General features: G+C 40.7%; 1 protein-coding gene across 1 annotated transcript; it reads left to right on the forward strand.

The window, feature by feature from the left end:
* Positions 1-14,031: 14,031 nt before the first annotated feature.
* Positions 14,032-17,085, forward strand: LOC142954941 (stonustoxin subunit beta-like). Its single transcript, XM_076096316.1, has 4 exons — positions 14,032-14,142; positions 14,294-14,399; positions 14,972-16,432; positions 16,541-17,085. Exons 2-4 carry the CDS (start codon positions 14,312-14,314, stop codon positions 17,083-17,085), a joined length of 2,094 nt encoding a protein of 697 aa, XP_075952431.1. The 5' UTR covers positions 14,032-14,142; positions 14,294-14,311.
* Positions 17,086-18,520: the final 1,435 nt, after the last annotated feature.

The raw sequence follows: 18,520 nt of genomic DNA on the forward strand, positions 1-18,520 counted from the left end.
ATTTTCATACTGGCCATAAAATGACTCCTTAACAGTGTGAATCCAATGGGAGACAAAATCCACAAATACATTTTAAAGTTCAGTAGAAGCTAACACGAGGCTTGATCAGCCGTTGACAGTCAAATCAAGTGGGTATCTTACAAAGTCAATGTCTGTGGAGCACGAAATTCCCTCTTTGTGTTTCCCCACAGACTGTGAGACAGACAAGAGATAGTGACACAAAGAGGGAATGTCATTCTAAAAAGACTTGAATACATCATTTGGCAAATTCAGACCCTTGAAACCTCACATTGGCATTCTGCTGTCGTGCATTTTTGCACAAAATGAAGAATGTGGATTTGATCTTTTACCTTGAAAATGTTCCAAGGTTGGTATGAACAGGAGGATTGAATTCAGCAATTAATAACTCTTTCCATGTGCATATGGGCCTGTTAATATTGTATTGGGATTGACTACTTGAGTTGAATAAACAGTGTGAAACTTTATTTAAGTATTTAATCTGCAGGAAGCACAAGCAGTGGGGTTAGCTTCTTGAATTAGCACCCCGTTGGAAAGGCTCAAATACTAACCTCATCATATAACTAGTGCCCAATTTCAAGCTGGGGTCATGGTGACCAGACACGGCCTTGCACTACTTCATTCGAGGTGTATTTTTATATTTAGGAATGACACAGAGATGGGTGTCTCTCGCTGCATCCTGCACACAGTGAAGCACAGCGGGAGCAGAGGGTTGTGGGCTGCAGCTGTGGCCTCTGTCTCTAGACTCAGGGCAAATCACGAGGACTAATGCAAACAGACATAGAGATGTGCACATATGCACGCACGCACCCCAGACATTAGCATCTTTTTATGATTTCACAGACACCATTCAAACACACGACGCTATCACGCAGAGACAAACACCATAACCCACGCACAGTAAAGATCCACTTCAAAGACTAGGAGATCCTGATATACTGAAGGCACCTCCTGCTGTAAAGCTGTAACCATAAACCTCAGCTGTTCCTTGATATCAATCTATCTAGAACAGTCTCTCTCTAATTAGTGTTTGCCATGTCAAACAACATAGTTAACATCAATGCGCATTAATATTTGGAGTTCAGTGCAGCATTCAGTCTTTCCTGTTTTTGCACAACTAAAGCTGAGGTCGACTTCCACGATTACGAGACAAAGTTAAATGAAGGGGTAAGATGAGTTTTGATGTCTTCTAACTTTGATAATTCCTGAACGCTTTAAATGAAAGCTCTCACATCTTACTCCCATAAGCTTCAGCTCAGTGACGTCCTGTGCTGTCAGTGAGCTGCTGCATTGCATGCGTATGAGCTATGAGCAGTCACCCACAGCCAGAACAACCACAGCACAGCTTTAAATCCCACCAGGGCATTTTTTTGAAGTGGGTGAGGTTTAAGGCTTATTAAACCTCACCCACTTCAAAAAAATGCCCTTGGCCTGACACACACAATAGCTGGTTCATTCTAACACATCCTCATAGCCTTGATGCCCCCCCCCCCCCTTTACAGAGGAAGCAGCAGCGCAATGAGCCTTCCTGCTGTGAAAGGAAAAGGTGAAAAGTCACTTCCTGTCGAGATGTGAGGAGTGATCGTGTGATGGGGGGGGGGGGGGGGGGGGGGAGGGAGGCCACGGGTCCCCGCTGGATGCCAAGTGGGGTCAACCCCTGAATCCATTTTTCACAATCCCCACTTGACGTCACAATAATACCCTAATGGCCGTCCGTCAGCCTATCAATGGCACAAGGATGAGCCGTTGCCATGACAGTGCTGATAAAGCCAGCAGGACCAGCAGAGATGGAACGTATGTGCGGTTTTATTTCACACAGAGCTCTGACATTTAGGAGACGTGAACTACAGCCCTCAAATGTTGCCCAAAGTCACGTCGGTAATCCAGAGTCTGTGGTTCAGCAGCAGTATTGTTGTGGCTGGAGCGGAGCATTCACCAAAACAGCCTTCAGACGACATCAAATACTGTGTTTGATGTTATTTGGTTCAGGACCATTTATATAGTTTCAAGCCTATGAATATCTTCTCCTCAGCGTCTATGTTATGTATATAATATTAAATGAGCTTTAGAGCTATTTGTGACTTACTCCCCCTGAATGCTTGATTTATTTTAATGTTTCTTTCAAATCAAGCAGAGCACCTGGTTGTTAAATCTGACTTGTAGCACCATTGGTTGTAAAGCTACCTGGATTACGCGTCTGTGTCTATATTCACATTCATTGCATGGTGTCTCAAAATCATACTTTTAGCTCACAAAGAACCAGAACAATGTCTTCTCCCATTATGTAAAAAAAATAAAATCCTTATTTTATGCTGGAATTGGTGATTTAACACAATGCCCCAGGGCTGAGATTTTACCCAACTCAACAATACATGGATTTTAAACTAAAACTTTGTTGATGTACTGTATATACCAGCTGTTATTAATTACATCAATTTACATTGTTCTGTTGTGTTGTTCCAAGGTGTGATTCATAAATTGGAGGCTGTTTCACCACATTATAAGTCTTCTTAATCATCTGGCTCCCGTGAGGTTTCCTTCCCACTGAGGGTTGAATATCACCGCTGAGGCTCATTACCCTTTTAAACGGCACTGAAACCGGTAATGTGGATTTTCTTCGCTGATAGGACTTCTGAGCCAGAGGAGATTTTTACCTTGACATAGTAACACAGAGTGAAATGTATTTTTTTTTTTTGACACGTTCTATCCACAGTGTGTGTGAGTGGGCTGTGAGTTTTGTCCCGTTATATTAGAACATATCCATTAAATAAATGTTTTCACGGCTGTGACTCATCTAGAAATACACAGATTTCAGAGGTGACATCTCATCTATGGGAACGAAAATGATTCATCTTTGCTTTTTAGGCATCATAAATAACAAAAAAGGTAGAAAAATATAAATGTTTGTATACAACAAATTAAAGGCAGCAATAAATGTGAAGAATTAATTCAGTATTCTTCAGAAAGGATACTCAGTTTATGTTCCTGTGTGTCGGACAGTAACAGCAGTTCTACGCTGTCCTAGTCAGACTAAAAAGTGTTTCCGCGCCGGCCTCTTACTATCTGCACACATGAGAGGCCTTTTAATAGCACAGGATGAGCACTTCATAATGCAAGTGCGTAAAGAGACGAGAGAGGAGGGAAAGAGTGAAGAGACAAAAGTAGTTGTACACTGTAATTCAGGGAAATTGCAACAGTCTCCTATGTGTGCAGACAGCCAGGAAAGAGTAATGCATCAAACATAGCCGTCCTTTGCAGCCACTGCTCTCATACTTACATTCTCATTCACTCGCGCTCAGCTTTGATCATAGTGTTTCAATATTGTGGTTACATCCTTTCAGTTTTTCCTCTGAGAAGCTATCGTTGATCTGATTATCCTCTGGCAAATGCTATGTGCCTCACTTTGACCTAAAAAGGAAAGCACAAATCAAACCGCCTTCGGGAAAAGTTGTATGATTTATTTGTTATCAAGCCACGGACCGGTGCACCTTCTGAGCACGTTTACTGTACAAAATCCGGTGTCAAATGCACCCTCCGGATCCAATTCTAACACCTCTAGCATGGCCTATTGTAAGTGTGATGTCAGCAACACCTTCTCATCCTCCACCTGAGGGAGACTTCCGTCAGGGGCCTTATGGGCAGGATTGAGAGGAGTCCTTTGATTGGAGCATCCTGTTTATCTCCTAACCACAGCAACACAGCTGGCAGGACCCCTGTTTCTGCAGAAAACTGGCAATATGTGTGCACATGTGTACATCTGCGTGTGTGTGTGTGTGTGTGTGTGTGTGAATGTCAAGGACGAAATTTGTATGCAAATGCCTGTCTGTGTGTGTGATGTATGATGCCGATGTAAATATCTGAGAGAAACTACAAAGACACGACGCTGTGTCTGTAGCTGTGTGAAGGAATGAAGGGCATGACATTGAATATGTGAGAAGTGGTCATGTTTGTGGCTTTAAATTGAATCTGCTGCAGTTGCATGAACACTGTTTCACATTTTCATTAAGATGACCAAATGGAGAAGAAGCCATGTGTAAGCCCACTCAAGGAACTTTTAAGAGGCAGATACACATTTGTGGGATTTGTGCAACTTGTGCTCAATGATATTTAGCGAGATCCTAAAAAAAACCTCCTTCCATAACAAACATAACACAATCCTGCAGACACAATGGGCAACGATCTGTGAAATATTACAATCACGTTCCCCCTACTTTCACATTGTAATTGCTGTGTTGCAATGCACAATTACACCAGAGCAGGACTAAAAATCTTCACAATCTCAAGTTATTGCTGTGATAATTGAGTCCTGAATCTTATTTTCTTGAAATAAGTGATGCCAGTGACGGAAGAGTATTGCAACCTGTTTCCTATACTGTACAAAACAACTTGTTTCAAGAGTTGTTTCAAGAGTACGAGAGGCAGGTTGATGCACAAGAATAAAGAAAAATTTTACTTGATTTGAAAATACCTGAAACAAGGAAGCATTCACATTAAAAAAGCCAAAATATTCTTTTTATTGTAGCTGCTAAAGAGTCAGAGGCTCAGTGAATATATTAACCAGGTGGTCAGAAACTCGAGACAATGCTGATGATGCTCTGTATCGGCTAGTTGTGTAAATAGAAAAATAGTTTGGTAACACATTCACCGTATCAAATATATATGTTGATAATATGTAAAGGATGTGAAGGCACAATAAAACAAATGTACACTTGCTCCTAACATTTCACAATATCATACGCAGTGACGTTTGAAAGCTACAGCACCAGTTTTTAGGTGTACAGAGAGCCGGTCCTGCCGGTCCTAAGTGTAGGCACGGAAGCTTCTGGTAAACTCGCTGGAAAAGTCTCACATCCTCGTCCGTTATTGATAGCGCCTCAAGCCTTCGTTGTGCTATGGATGACAAACTAAAACCAGAAGTGGCAACTTCATAGAATTATATTGAAGCAAGGGTTGTGTTTGAAATTTGAATTTCACTAACTTGTCCTGCAGTGAGTCATCCTTTGATGTCCCATCAGTGTGTTTGCAGGGAATAGCAATTAGCTTCTGATAAATGGACTCGGTGGTGAATCCTGTTCCTGATGTTTAGCGAGGAGCAGGGAGTTAAAAGGTTAGGGGTCCAAGGCTACGGCTCTGTGCATGCGCGAGTGTTTGTGTACTCAATTTGAATTTTCAGTCGGCTTAATTCATTTAAAAGCAGCATTACCAGTTGAGTGCTGAGGTCAGGCAACGGACTTACATTGGCAGCTCATTTCTCAGAAGCCTCGATCTGAGCAGGAGGAGGTTTCCTGAAAGAGATACGAGGAAAACTGTGTCAGTGTTTATGTGTGTTATGAACCCATGCAACCGCGTCATGCTTTACCTGTTAACCGACAAGACAACCTAAGCATCTTTTGCTACAGACACACACACACACACACACACACACACACACACACACAGAACTGAGGATGAGGCTTTGCCATGCAGTATTGCGAATTGGGTTAAAATCATCTGATTGACAACCAGTGCTTGAGGGCAACGTGTGTTCAGGTTTAGGCCAGCAAAGTATCAGCGAGCAGCTCCACCTTACTCGACTCTTTTTCTGCCCTACTTTCTCTCTCTCTCTCTCTTCCTCCTCTCCCACACCTTGGAGGGTAGTACAAAGGCACCGACTCGCTTTAGCACATTTCAATCACGACACTCTCCCACTCATCCATATTCCAGTCGCTTTTATAACGCCTGCAGTGTTGCAGACGCTATGACAATGTTGGATCAGGGCTCTTCTCTGCAGTAGTACACTCACCGTGCATCCTGTCTGATTCCACTAGATAGTTTAGTAAACCAGTGCTCAGAGTTAAATCAGTGCTCAGACTCAAGATTGTGTGTGTGGTGGTGTGCCTTTGGACATCTACGGTACGTGTGTGTGTGCGTGTGTGTATGCTTGAGTTTATTATATTCATTTATTGATGCCTGTGTTAAGTGTACATCACATCCCTGTCAACACATAAACGCTGTCTCTATTTTCTTTTTGTCATTTCCAGCACCAGAGAAGGACTTCAAGATTCTCAGCAACAACGACAAAAGGCTCATACTTTGACAGGTGCCATCTTAATTCTGCAGGAGAAAGACCCTCTCAGGTCATACATCAAACTGCATCCCAGCGCTCTTATTTTGCATTATGGATTCCTTGAAGAACGCACCTTTGTTCATCAGTCTTGCAAGCACTCAGATATACAGTGTGTAGAAAGGTATAACCTTGATGTTAATATTCAAATACTGCTGCGTTCAGTGTGTCATGCCACTGGTTTATTCCTTTGCACATATCCAACTCACAGCATGAAGACCGTTGGATATTCTCTTTGATATCTTTGGGCATTCATCTAGTAGTAATCTTTGATGGTGGCAAACATACAAACGTACTTAGGAGAGTAGATGGCACATTAAAAACACACATTTAGAATTGGGCAATTGTTTGTACTTTCATATCGTCAAATTGGGTGACTCGTAATTGTCGATAGGCGATCCGATCACCAGGGGGTGGCGGGATTAGGGGTGGGGGGGTTGGGGACAGTTAGGTCACAGTACACTAGTGAAATGCCTGCATGGATGACTTAGTGTCAAAGAAAAACATACCATCTTTTATTTGGTAGGGCTTGACCCGAACATTCAACTGTTCGGATAGGAAAGATCAAAATTGGTATTTGATAGAAGAGAAGATGCAAAGAGCTTTCCAAGTCACACTCTTTTTGACTCAATCATCCAGCCTTACTTCCTCCCTCAGAAGTCTTGTGGTGCTGCAACATTGCACTACTTCCACATTTGAATCTGAGTGAGAACAGTCATTGTTCACTGAAATCTGTTTGTTTTAACTGTTTGAACAAAGGATCAACACTATCAGTTTTTGTGTGTACAGTCTCGAACGTTCAGAACCGTGGTTTTGAGAGGAGGATTTATAAGAACATCCTTTTGGTGTCTTTATCTTCACTATTCACATGTGCACAGGTAATCTGTGATATCTTCAAACATTTGGATACACATTTCTCCACGATGAACTGAGCTCCATTGCTGTAACTCAAAAGTGTTGACTTGTCTATGGCCAATAAGATGTTAGTGGTGCCCCTCGACGTTCCATCCTAGTTACCAGGTTTTGAATCGCTGATGGGACGGTTGAAAAGAGCGACCATTAAGGCAAAAGGAAAAACTTAAAGGAAAAATATAAACTAAGTTTAACTAGACTGACTAAGAAAATGGAACATAGAAATGCGAGATTAACCTAAAGTGAAACCAGGAGAGAGTGATGGCTTGATAATGTCAAGCTGTCCCTCTGGTTGGCTTAAAATACATGATACCGTTCAGCCAGATTTAGAGGGGAAAGCAGTGCAACATGTCATGTTCTTTAGGTAGACCATTCAGAATGGCCTTGACACACCACACCCTGAACATTCACAACCAACAGTTTCACCACCGTGGTTAGCTTTGGTTTTCGGGACAGAATCAACAAACACAGAACTCAAAAGTGCTGTAACCTTTTGCAATAAAATGAAAAAACTGCACGCAAACACACCTCTTAAGTGTAGTTAGTGTAGTTATTATCAATGTGAATCACATTGATTGTACACAAAGAATAAAGTAAGAAAATAGTGGATGATAATGGGTAAAGCTGATTCTACCTCAATTCTTCCCACTAACAGCAGAAGCTACATCAGGAGGCCATTAGGATTCCTCACACTTCCTGGGAGAACAGACACGGGCACATTTTTAGAGTCATTCACAAAACACAGATGATGTTGATTTGAAGACAAATGAAGGGCACTTTATACAGTTCTGGGGATTGAAGTGGGAATGGGATTCATGCCAAACCCTTCTTCTATCGCTTCATCGCCCACTGCAGATTCGAAGGATTAATGTCAAACTGCACTTTACGGCACCGGGGTTTGTTCGGGCAGAGTAAGATAAATTAGAAATGAGATTGGGAAACAGATTGAGGCATCAGGCCAGAGGGATCTGCTGATTTGGGCTCTTCATTTTGGGAATGCATCATAAATGTCTATTGAGTGGCTGTGGAAAATCGCTCTCACTGATGGAAATTGGCCTCAACTGAGAAACAATTACATTAGATTAGATGTTTCGGATTTTGCGGCTAAATTGAGGATTGTTTTTTACGACAGCAGATGTCTCGCAGAAGGACAAGCATAGTTTAAAATGAAAAAAGCAACAACATATATTTAGAAAACATTTCTGCAACATATATTTCAATGAAGAAACTTCAATAAAGATTGGAGATACATATTACAGGAATTCTTATTTTCACACTGCTAAGCTGCTAATTATATACTATGTATTACTTATTGAGAGCTCTTTGAGGTCAATATGGTCTGTCCAGGGACGCTGTGATGCTGGTTACATCAGGGAGGTCTGTTCAGCTTTGCAGCGGTTGAAGAATATTTCATAGCGTTGGTTTATTAAATAAGTTACATTTACCAGGATCCATGTATTTAATGCAGTCCATTTAACTTTTTGCCTTTCTCTGTAAGAGTCATTTTAAGCACATTTTGGTTTTGTCCTAGTTCAGACTAAAATATCTCAACAACTATTTGGATGGATTTCCATTCAATTTTTATTATAGCCTTACAGCGGCCCTAGCAAGCTAAGTCTTTTTAATACTTTATCTTTATTCTTGTTAATCAATATTCTGTTCAGAGCATGCCCCATTGGTTTTATTCTCAAACGTTAAAGAGACTGAAGGTGTACTGCTTTTGGCTCTCCGGTATAAGTTGACCACATCCCCTCAAGACTGTAGACTCAAGATTGACGCCTGTATATCACATCAACATATTGAGCAACTCCTCATTTCTCTCATGTGCTTGTACAGTCCGATATATGAAATATATGTATGAAGAGTGTGCCAAAGTTTTTAACTATTCTGTGTCCAAGTCGATCACTCCCAGGTCTATTCACTGGTGAAACGATCTGAAAGTGTTTAAATCGCAGCACCACCGATTCACGTGTTACATGTGTCACTGCTCTTGTGAAACATATCTGGTTAAGTGTTTGTCAGTGTAGCAGTCTTGAAGATGGTGTTATCGAGTTTCTCTCAGTCATTTGTCTTTTCAAAACTTGGTCTGCAGTTGATTGGACACTAAACATGGGCACTGTGAGCGACCAGGTTATCATTGTGTGGTTGATCAAAACGAACACATTGTCTGAGGCGCACGGTCCTGACATATATGTAGGGTTACACCTGAACCCCCCCAACCTGCTTGGCTTAAGTTACAAAGTAAACTTTTCACTAGGTACAATACTCTTACTCAATACTCTTACTCAAGTAGTAATGACTAGTTTTCCTTCTACTTCGTATAAAATAAAAATGTAAATTAAGCAGATTTGGGCTATTCTGCCCACACAACATGATACTTATGTGACATTCCTCAAAGTATCATTGTAATATCTATTCTGGATATTTTCCAAAATGCAGGGATGAGAGCCAAATTTGTGGAAGTAATAGGTTCTAAATCAAACAAATCCGTCATCGTCACTTCTCAGCCATGAAATCCAATTACTGCAGGACCAAAAGGTCACTGTGTCCAGGTGCATCATCAAGCAAACATTGATCAGTCAAGGGATCTAACTGCCGTAAGTAAATTGTGCACACAGTTACATAAATGTTGAAGAAGTCATATTGAGCTCAGGTAAAGGCCGGTGAAAAGGCCAACAGACACGAGAGTCCTTCAGAAATCTGTTGGGCCATTTCATGAAAACGAGGGTGAGAACTTCTTCCTACTTCTACAATTTGTAGTATTCAGCGAGCAGATGGGAGGCAACTTGAGTGTGAGTGAAGATAAATCCCACAAGTGAGGCAGTGTGACAACGCTTTTGGAAAGAATCACAAGCTCGTTCCAAATATCTCTGCATGTTATAATTATGCTAATGTTGGGATCTGGCCCTAGTCTAGAAGCACCCATGCTTTGTCCTGTCATACAACGTCTGATGGAAACTCCAAGATGAATGACTACACCTCCCAGCACAGCCAAAACTTGATCCTGGCCCCTCATTGGCCAAGAAATGGCCCCCCACTGTTCGAGACCTGGTTTATAAGCGAGCAGGAAACGCCATTCGCTCTCTTCCGTCCAGACACCGCTGGTGTAAGGAGATCCACAAGGCTCTCTTCACCCCGGACACGCGCTGGTATCAGGAGGTCCACAAGGCCTCTTCACTCCGGACTCGTCCAGGGGACAAGAAGATCCACGAGGAACCGCGGCCTCATCAAATCCTATCAGGTCACATGCAACATTCGCTGGTCGAACAGACTGTGTTTTATTTTGAGTTTTGGATCCTGTAGTGCGAGAACGGATAACTCCTAAAAAAAACCATTACGTCTACAGGGATGCAGTGTCAGCGCTAGACAACGATCAATTAGTCTTACTCTTTATCTTTTATCTTTATCTTTTTATTAGACCTCGAATCAACCAACACAAGACTCATACACATACATTGATTAAACAGCACCAGAGAGTATTCATTACTCTCTAGCTTCAAAATAGCCTCAACGGCATCATCAACCTAATTTATTCCAAACATCCTTTGACATCTCCTGACCTCCTAACCCATGGTGCTTTATGGTGCTTGTATTGGACTTAGAAAACTGCTTTCATTTTGATTTTATACCTCTTGATATGTATTTAAACCAATATTTTTCAATGTTAATCATTTCATAACTGGCTAGTTTAAAAGGTAAAGTAGCTTTAGGCAGGTTTTTCTAATCTGACCAGTTCAGAGAACATTTTGAAACTGTTATTTTGGGGAAAATCCATTTATTTTTATTCCATTTCCTGCAGATGTATCAACAGTATCCCCAGCAGATTCCTCTAGACGGGATTCAAGAATATAATTAACCTTGTGTCAAGTTTGCCCTTGATACAACTCTCTGTTGACCCAGTTTTTATTCAGCAGTTGTATCAAACCCCGCTTGAGCTTTCTGACAACCAAACGCCAGAAAATAATGGTGGAAAAGTGCTAACTGAAGACAAAATGTATGGAGCTAGCCAGTCTAATTAGTCTAACAGTCTAATTCCTCTGAAGATGAATCAAGAAATTACTTTTACTATATTCACAAACCTGCACTAATAACATCTTTTACATATTGATTGGCAGCATTTCAATATGATATGGACAGATTAGCCCTTGTAGGAATGTTGATATTTTGTACATATTTTGATTAAAACTAACAGTATGCGATTGGTAAATTGTTTATGGTGGTCTGTTGTGGTTTTGATCTATATTTATAATATTTAATTAAATGTTGTATACACACTATGACCACATTGGATGATGTGGGTGTTGACTACAGTACTTCATTTTTGGTAAAATGTACTAAATTCAACTATAATGCAATTTTACTATCATTAAGAGAAGGTGCAATATCTGTCAGATACAGGGTGGGATAATCTACTTACAGTCTCACAGAGCCAACACAATTTGTCTCCTACCAGTCACACTTTGTATTTCCTTTGCTGCTGTCATTATTGGATAAAGAGGCTTAGAACAGAAGGATGGTTGTTAACATGGAGAAGTTGGTTCCTTTTGTTTTCTAGCATTAAAAGGTACAATCGGTCGTCCAAATCAATTAGAGAGACCACTTAATTAGAATAAATTACTTTTGAAACACCAGGGGTTCAATGTACTCAAGCTTTCCAAAACTCCCTCTTAGTGCGATCAATATGCACTTCAACTGTTCTTATTGTTTCGGAGTTGGATTGAAGACAGAGCCTTGTATCGTATAGTAAAATATAAACTAGATATAGCTCATTCGTTTACTAAACATGCTCTGCAAACACACATAGGCCGACGAGTCGATGTCCTACTCAGCCCTGTGAGACACGATTGATCACGGAGTGTACCCGTCTCTGTGTTTGTGTTGCACATTGAAGCTTCCCTTCTATGTGTTATTGCGGCTGAGCGTTAAGTCTAAGACATTACATAAATGTTGTAGCAGGCCGCCCTCAGCTGTACCTTTTTATTATAGCCAAAAAATCCATATATGCTTCAGCCGTGGACGGTTGTGTGGCAGACGGTGTAAATGGAGACTGCTGCTAAAATGCAGGCCGACTGTGAACGCAGCATGCTAGCATGCTTATGAAAAGGCCTCTACGATTACTATGGGTATTGCCTTGACATAGCACACTAGCCACTGTCTTCACGCCTTGCATCAATGCGCCAAATTTTGTTAAAACAAATGCACAGCGCTCGTGCTACAATGTCATACTTTCTGCGCCTGAATTGACTATTGCGCGGTGTCACACAGTTAACCTGCTGAGCGTAATTCACAGTAATTATGGATTCCACAGTGTTCACTACTTATGACTTTAAGCTGCAGTTGTTACTTTTTCAATAGAATAGCAGTGAAGACACACCTCAATGAAAATCAAGTCTCATCATGACCGGGGATTTTTGTGGGAACAAATAATTTATTGTTTTTCAGTATGTAATAGTTACAGTTGAGGCGTGTGTGGGTGTGTTTATGTGGGTGTGTTAAAGTCAGTGTGTGTGTGTGTGTGTGTGTGGTCTGTTACAACCTGTGAATCAAGTATTTATTCCACATACATGCCCCGGTTATAATAAGATCTTTGTATTCATGGAGGTGTGTCTTCACTTCTGTGGAATCACTTTCGCGACTACGTCCGCCATCTTGCTACCGCTCTCTCTCCTTTGTCCCCACCGTGTTTGTTCCACAGAAATTCCCCGGTCATGATAAGACTTGATTTTCATTGAGGTGTGTCTTCACTTCTGTGGAAAAACTTCTTCTATTCTATTGAAAAACAACAACAACTTCAGCTTAAGGTCAATAGTAGTGAACACTCTGGATTTAGTAATAATAATAGTACATTTAAATAAATTGCAATAAATACAGTACATTGTACACCGCTGTAGATTGAGTCCACATGTTTCATTTCATTTCAGCCATGAGAACAAGTTGACAGAATGTCATGCTGACCTGGAATTGCACATATTTAACTTTTCTTTGTTTCTGTTGTGATGCAGGCCAATGTGGCCAGTCGAATGTTGTGTTGTTTTGAGATACCTGGGTCAATAAAGAGAAATGTATGCATAACGAATGTAATCAAAGTACAGTTAAAACACACAAATGTGTATAATAAAATCTGGCTGAAGCGAAGAAAGGAAGCTCTCTACCTGTTTCCTGTCTCATTATTTCTCTGTTCTTTACAGAACAAAGTGTTAATATGTCTGGGGCCTGGGGACGGTTTTGTTCTGAACCGCAGTTAACATTATTGTTTAATGTTATTGTTTAATGTTATGCACCACCCGCCATGACAAATTCCTTGTATGTGAAACATACATTGGCAATAAACGGTTCTGATTCTGAGAAACAAGTTAAAACCTTTGGCACACACACACACACACACACACACACACACACACACACATGAACACACTGACTTCAACACAGCACACAAACACACACAGGAACTATTACAAAATGGAAAATTATCAAGTATTTGTTCTGTGAATGTAAATAAATTGCAATAAATACAGTACATTGTACACCGCTGTAGTTTGAGCAATATGTTTATGCAAATGGTGACGTGTATAAAGGAAGCTCTTAGTGTTGCAGTTAAGAATTACAGGTTACAGTTAAGAATGGAGGATTGAGTTTGTATGTTTAGATCAACAGGGACTGAAGAACATATGGATGCTGACATTACTAACGTTGAGAACTGTAAACGGCCAGAGTCCACATGTTTCATTTCATTTCAGCCATGAGAACAAGTTGACAAAGTGTCATGCTGACCTGGAATTGCACATATTTAACTTTTCTTTGTTTCTGCTGCCTGTCTCATTATTTCTCTGTTCTCTACAGAACAAAGTGTTAATCTGTCAGTCTGTCTTTACTTTAAAGAGGTCCTGTCAAAGAGCAGGTTTCAAAATGCTGCAGTGGGTGGAGCCAGGCTCAGACCTGGGGATGGTCAAGTCTGGAGGCGTGTCATGGGAGGAGTCAGCAGCAGAGACTGACAGGATATAAGTAATCTGACAACATCACAGATCATCACACTGGAAGCTCCTTTTGGACGTCAAGAAGACTCTCACACAACTGATCTGATCTACAGAACTTCACCAGGTGAGGACAGGCTGGGTGCACAGAGACAGAAACAGATGTACATTTAGAGTTTAACTGAACTCCAGTCTGTGTCAAACTATCTGTCTGTTTTTGTCTGTCAACTCTCAACACTCAACATACTTAACAGTGTAAATGAAGTACTGGAAGCTCTGTGGTCACTTTTCTCATCAGGTTGGAGAAATGGACTCAAATATCGCCGTTGCTGCCCTGGGTCGACCTTTCAGCCTAGGAATGCTCTATGATGCTCGGAAGGATTTACTGATCCAAGGTAAGTCTTAGATTACATTATTATTAAAATATTTCTCTACATATCTGCCTTTCACAGCTTTGCTTAAAGGGAGTTTGAAATCACTTCACTATTCACTCCTCACCTTTTTAACATCCATACACACCATTAAAATAATAAGCAAATGCTTTTAAATTCCATAACGTAGTTGTGAACATTCATTAGTTAGCAATTTTAGGGAAGCATGCTGTATTAGTAGCTGATACATTATCCTGTGATAAATAAGACAGTTGAATTGTTGTTATTCTTGTAAAAGTTGTCCGTGTTTCTTACTTGCTCTTTTGGAATCAAACAGCTAGTTAGCTAGCTTTGATTATGGACCGCAACATTATCTCATGATTAATTAGCAAATTATATAAAAACTTCTCAAACATTAATACTAGTAAACGCAATCACAACTTACTTGGTTTTGAGACTTTTTGAGAAAAAAAACAACTGATATCGGACCTCTTCCTTTTCCACTCTGCCTCTTAACCATGCGTAGTCGCTTCTTCTTTCTGTTTTAAAATATTCACGAAATGATCCTCCTGCTTTATGTTTTCCAATTTCTAAAGATTTGACATTGTGGGATAATACAACTCTACAAGAGAAGATGACTGAAATCCTTCAACCCAGCAGTCGATTTGAAATGACTAAATCTGACTCCATTAAATCCAAGTCCTTTTTGCTGGAAGTTGAATCTTCTCTGAAGGCCAGTTTCCTCTGTGGACTGATGCAAATTGGAGGATCTGCCATGTATCTGACTGATCAGAAGCAATTCAAGAATCAGAGCAGAGTGACGTGTTGGTCCAAATCTACCACCCACCTCAAAACGTTGCCAATGACTGAGCATCAAACCTTAGACTCCCAGCAAATTAAAGTTATTGAGGACAGCTCGGCAACACATGTAGTCACGAGCATCCTTTATGGGGCAAACTCTTTCTTTGTGTTTGACAGTGAGAAGTTAGATGCCAGCAGCGTTCAAGACAACCATGGCAACATGAAATCTGAGATAAGCAAGATCCCCTCACTTAGTCTTGACGCGCAAGCTGGCATCAAGTTGACTAATGAAAAAAAAGACCTGACCAATAAATACTCCTGCAAATTCTACGGAGACCTCATCCTTAAAAGCCTCCCTGTAACATTTGAAGAGGCAATGAAGACCTGTGGAGAACTTCCACAGCTACTGGGAGAAAAAGGAGAGAATGCTGTCCCAGTGAAGGTCTGGCTGATGCCACTGAATAATTTGATTCCCGAAGCTACTGAGCTGACGGTTGGGATCAGCGATGGACTGGTGGGGAAGATGCAGGATGCTCTTGAAGATTTGAGCGAAATACGAATGAGATGCAACGATTCTCTGGAAGACGAAGTGGTACACAATTTTCCATATATTCATGAAAAGTTAGAAACTTTCCAAAAATCTTGTCACCAATATGCATCTAACCTCAAGCAGACCATCGCGAAGAAACTCCCCTCCATCCGTGAAGGTAAAGAAGATGAGAGCTCATTAGAAGAATTATTGGAAGACAGAGACAAGTCACCATTCACTCAAGAAAAACTAAGCAAGTGGCTGGATGACAAAGAGAGAGAAATCAACGTCATCAGATCCTGTGTACCGGTAGATACCATGGAGGGAGTAAAGATCGCCCGAAATCAGTCCGAGCTGGACAGAGAGGTTCTTGCTCAAGATGTAGATGATGTTCTGTGCTTTGTTTTCACCTCCATAAAGAGTGGTGATACCTACCTTGATGTGATGGCCACCTACTTGGGCTCCACTAAAACAGGGGGTACTAATGAAGACAAGTGGTTCTACTCAAGTGAAGTTTGTACCACATTGAGAGAAAAATCCAAAGCTTTCCATGAGCTTGCACAGAAGAGCAACAAGCGGGTCAGGTTCCTAATCACAGTCATTCCAAATGAGGAATACAAAGGAGCAACCATCTACCATTACAAGGAGGGCATTCTGGTCAGTGAATCTTTTTCAAAACCTGACCTTCCTTCTGAAGAGATCACAGACAGAAGAGATCTGACCTGGTGTAAGTTTATTCATGCTTTTGAGTCAAAAATACGCTGTACTAATCAATGTCCTCCAGAAACCCGTTTGAACATCAGAATTTATAAGTTTGTGTTGGTCTCTCCATCAGATGCCTGTGATCTCACTCTGGACCCAAACACTGCAAATAACTACCTCGTTCTGTCTGATGGAAACAAGAAAGCAACAAGGACATCCACATCGCAGGATTATTCTGGTCACCCAGACAGGTTTACTAAACTACCTCAGGTGATGTGCAGAGAGGAGTTATCTGGGCGTCATTACTGGGAGGTAGAGTGGAATCATGATTCAACTAATGATAAATATATTTATGTAGCTGTTGCATACAAGAGAATTGACAGAAAGGAAAGTTTTGGAAAAAGTGCCACATCGTGGGCTTTATGGGATAATACACAACGTGAAAAACTGTGTGCCGTTCATAATGATGAGGTGAAGGAAATTGATTTTCCTTCTGATGGCTGCCCAACACTTGGGGTGTATCTGGACTGGCCTGCTGGCACTCTGTCCTTCTACAAAGTCTCCTCTGACACACTGAGCCACCTCCACACCATTCACATCCGATTCACTGAGCCTGTGTACCCTGGCTTCCTGGTTCGTTATCCAGACAACTATGTCTACCTACGTCCAGTTCAATAGGAGCAATGACAATGACTTGTTAGATCCTTGGTCTGTTACAAGTAAAGTTTAAACAGTAAAGTAACATCCCATGTTAACTTGAACATGTTTCACAAATTCCAAAAATGTATTCAAAACCCAGAGAGAGCAGGAAAATGCACGATCTTATAAAGTTACAACATATGTCATTTTCTGTTTATCATTTCTTGTTGATTCGATGCACAGACTCAAACTGGTTTCTGCTTCACAGCTTCACAATCAGTTTCAACTTTCTTTTCAAATCACGTTTGAATCATTTTTACTTCTATTCGTATTCCTGATCATTATTGCTTTGTCAAAACAAATGTGTTGACATATACTTTCAAAGCTCATGTCAAAACTTGCATAACTTGTTTTCATGAATTTATTAAGTTGATTATGTTGGGACATAAGGGTTAGGGTTACACAATGGAAACTTCTGGGCGTATTGTAGTTTTCACAGCTAACTGGCATATATGAAACATGGCACCTGTGACCTATAGCCAAACAGGAAGTCCTATCTTCAGGCGTTGCTTACCTTTTTATGCATGTGGTTTATCCTCTTTTAACTTTCCATTGTCTATGATGAGTTATTATCTATTTTTTATTATCGAGCGAAGAGTGTTTTATTTTCAGATATCAATATACTCGTTACATGTAATCCCATATTGTTTAGGAACAGTTCAATGATGTGCTTTAATGTGTTTTTCTATCATTTATCAAAATGTAATCATATGTGCTTATAAGGTTGACTAAATGTGAAAGCTAATGAAATAAGTGAACTTTGAGTTGAACTCACTCTGACCTGATGATTGACAGCCAGCAGAGGAGAAAGGTTGTAAACTCTAACTATTGTGATTGTTTGGGAGACGTCCTGTTCAATGAGAGCTAGACAGACGGGGGGGGGGGGGGGGGGGGGACTGTTTCAACCGATGAAGACAGCTGATGAAGACAACTGATGATTAAAGAATGATCGGTTGTCTACCTTATATGGACCCGGAGGTTGCAGAAGCACCCAAGGAGAAGTGTATATATAGGAGGAGACAACAAAGGATCGAGGCTTCTGGGGGGTTCTTGCTCTTTGAGAAAGTTGGTTCTTTTTGAGCTTGGTACATCTGACATTTTGTATTATCTTTTACTTATTTTTTATTATTCATTTTTTGTAAGCTTTTACCTTACTTTTTGTAAAAACCAAATAAAACTGGTTTGTATTTTGTACATTCCAACCCAAGTCCAGTGTTGCTCATCTCAGGTGGGGCCTTCATAGTCTCCTAAAGGTAAGAGAGCTCTTCCCCTGGGATAGGCTGACAGTAGTAAATAAATTAGACATGGCATTTGAATGACATTCCTGTTACAAGCTAAGGTTAAAATGGTGTTGTTCAGTATTGTTGTGATTTACTAACTTGGTTGGCTCACATTGTTTTGATGCTCTGCTTAT

This window comes from Anarhichas minor, unplaced genomic scaffold, assembly GCF_050575085.1.
Source record: "Anarhichas minor isolate MPS153535 unplaced genomic scaffold, ASM5057508v1 ptg000021l, whole genome shotgun sequence".
Taxonomy (NCBI): Eukaryota; Metazoa; Chordata; class Actinopteri; order Perciformes; family Anarhichadidae; genus Anarhichas; species Anarhichas minor.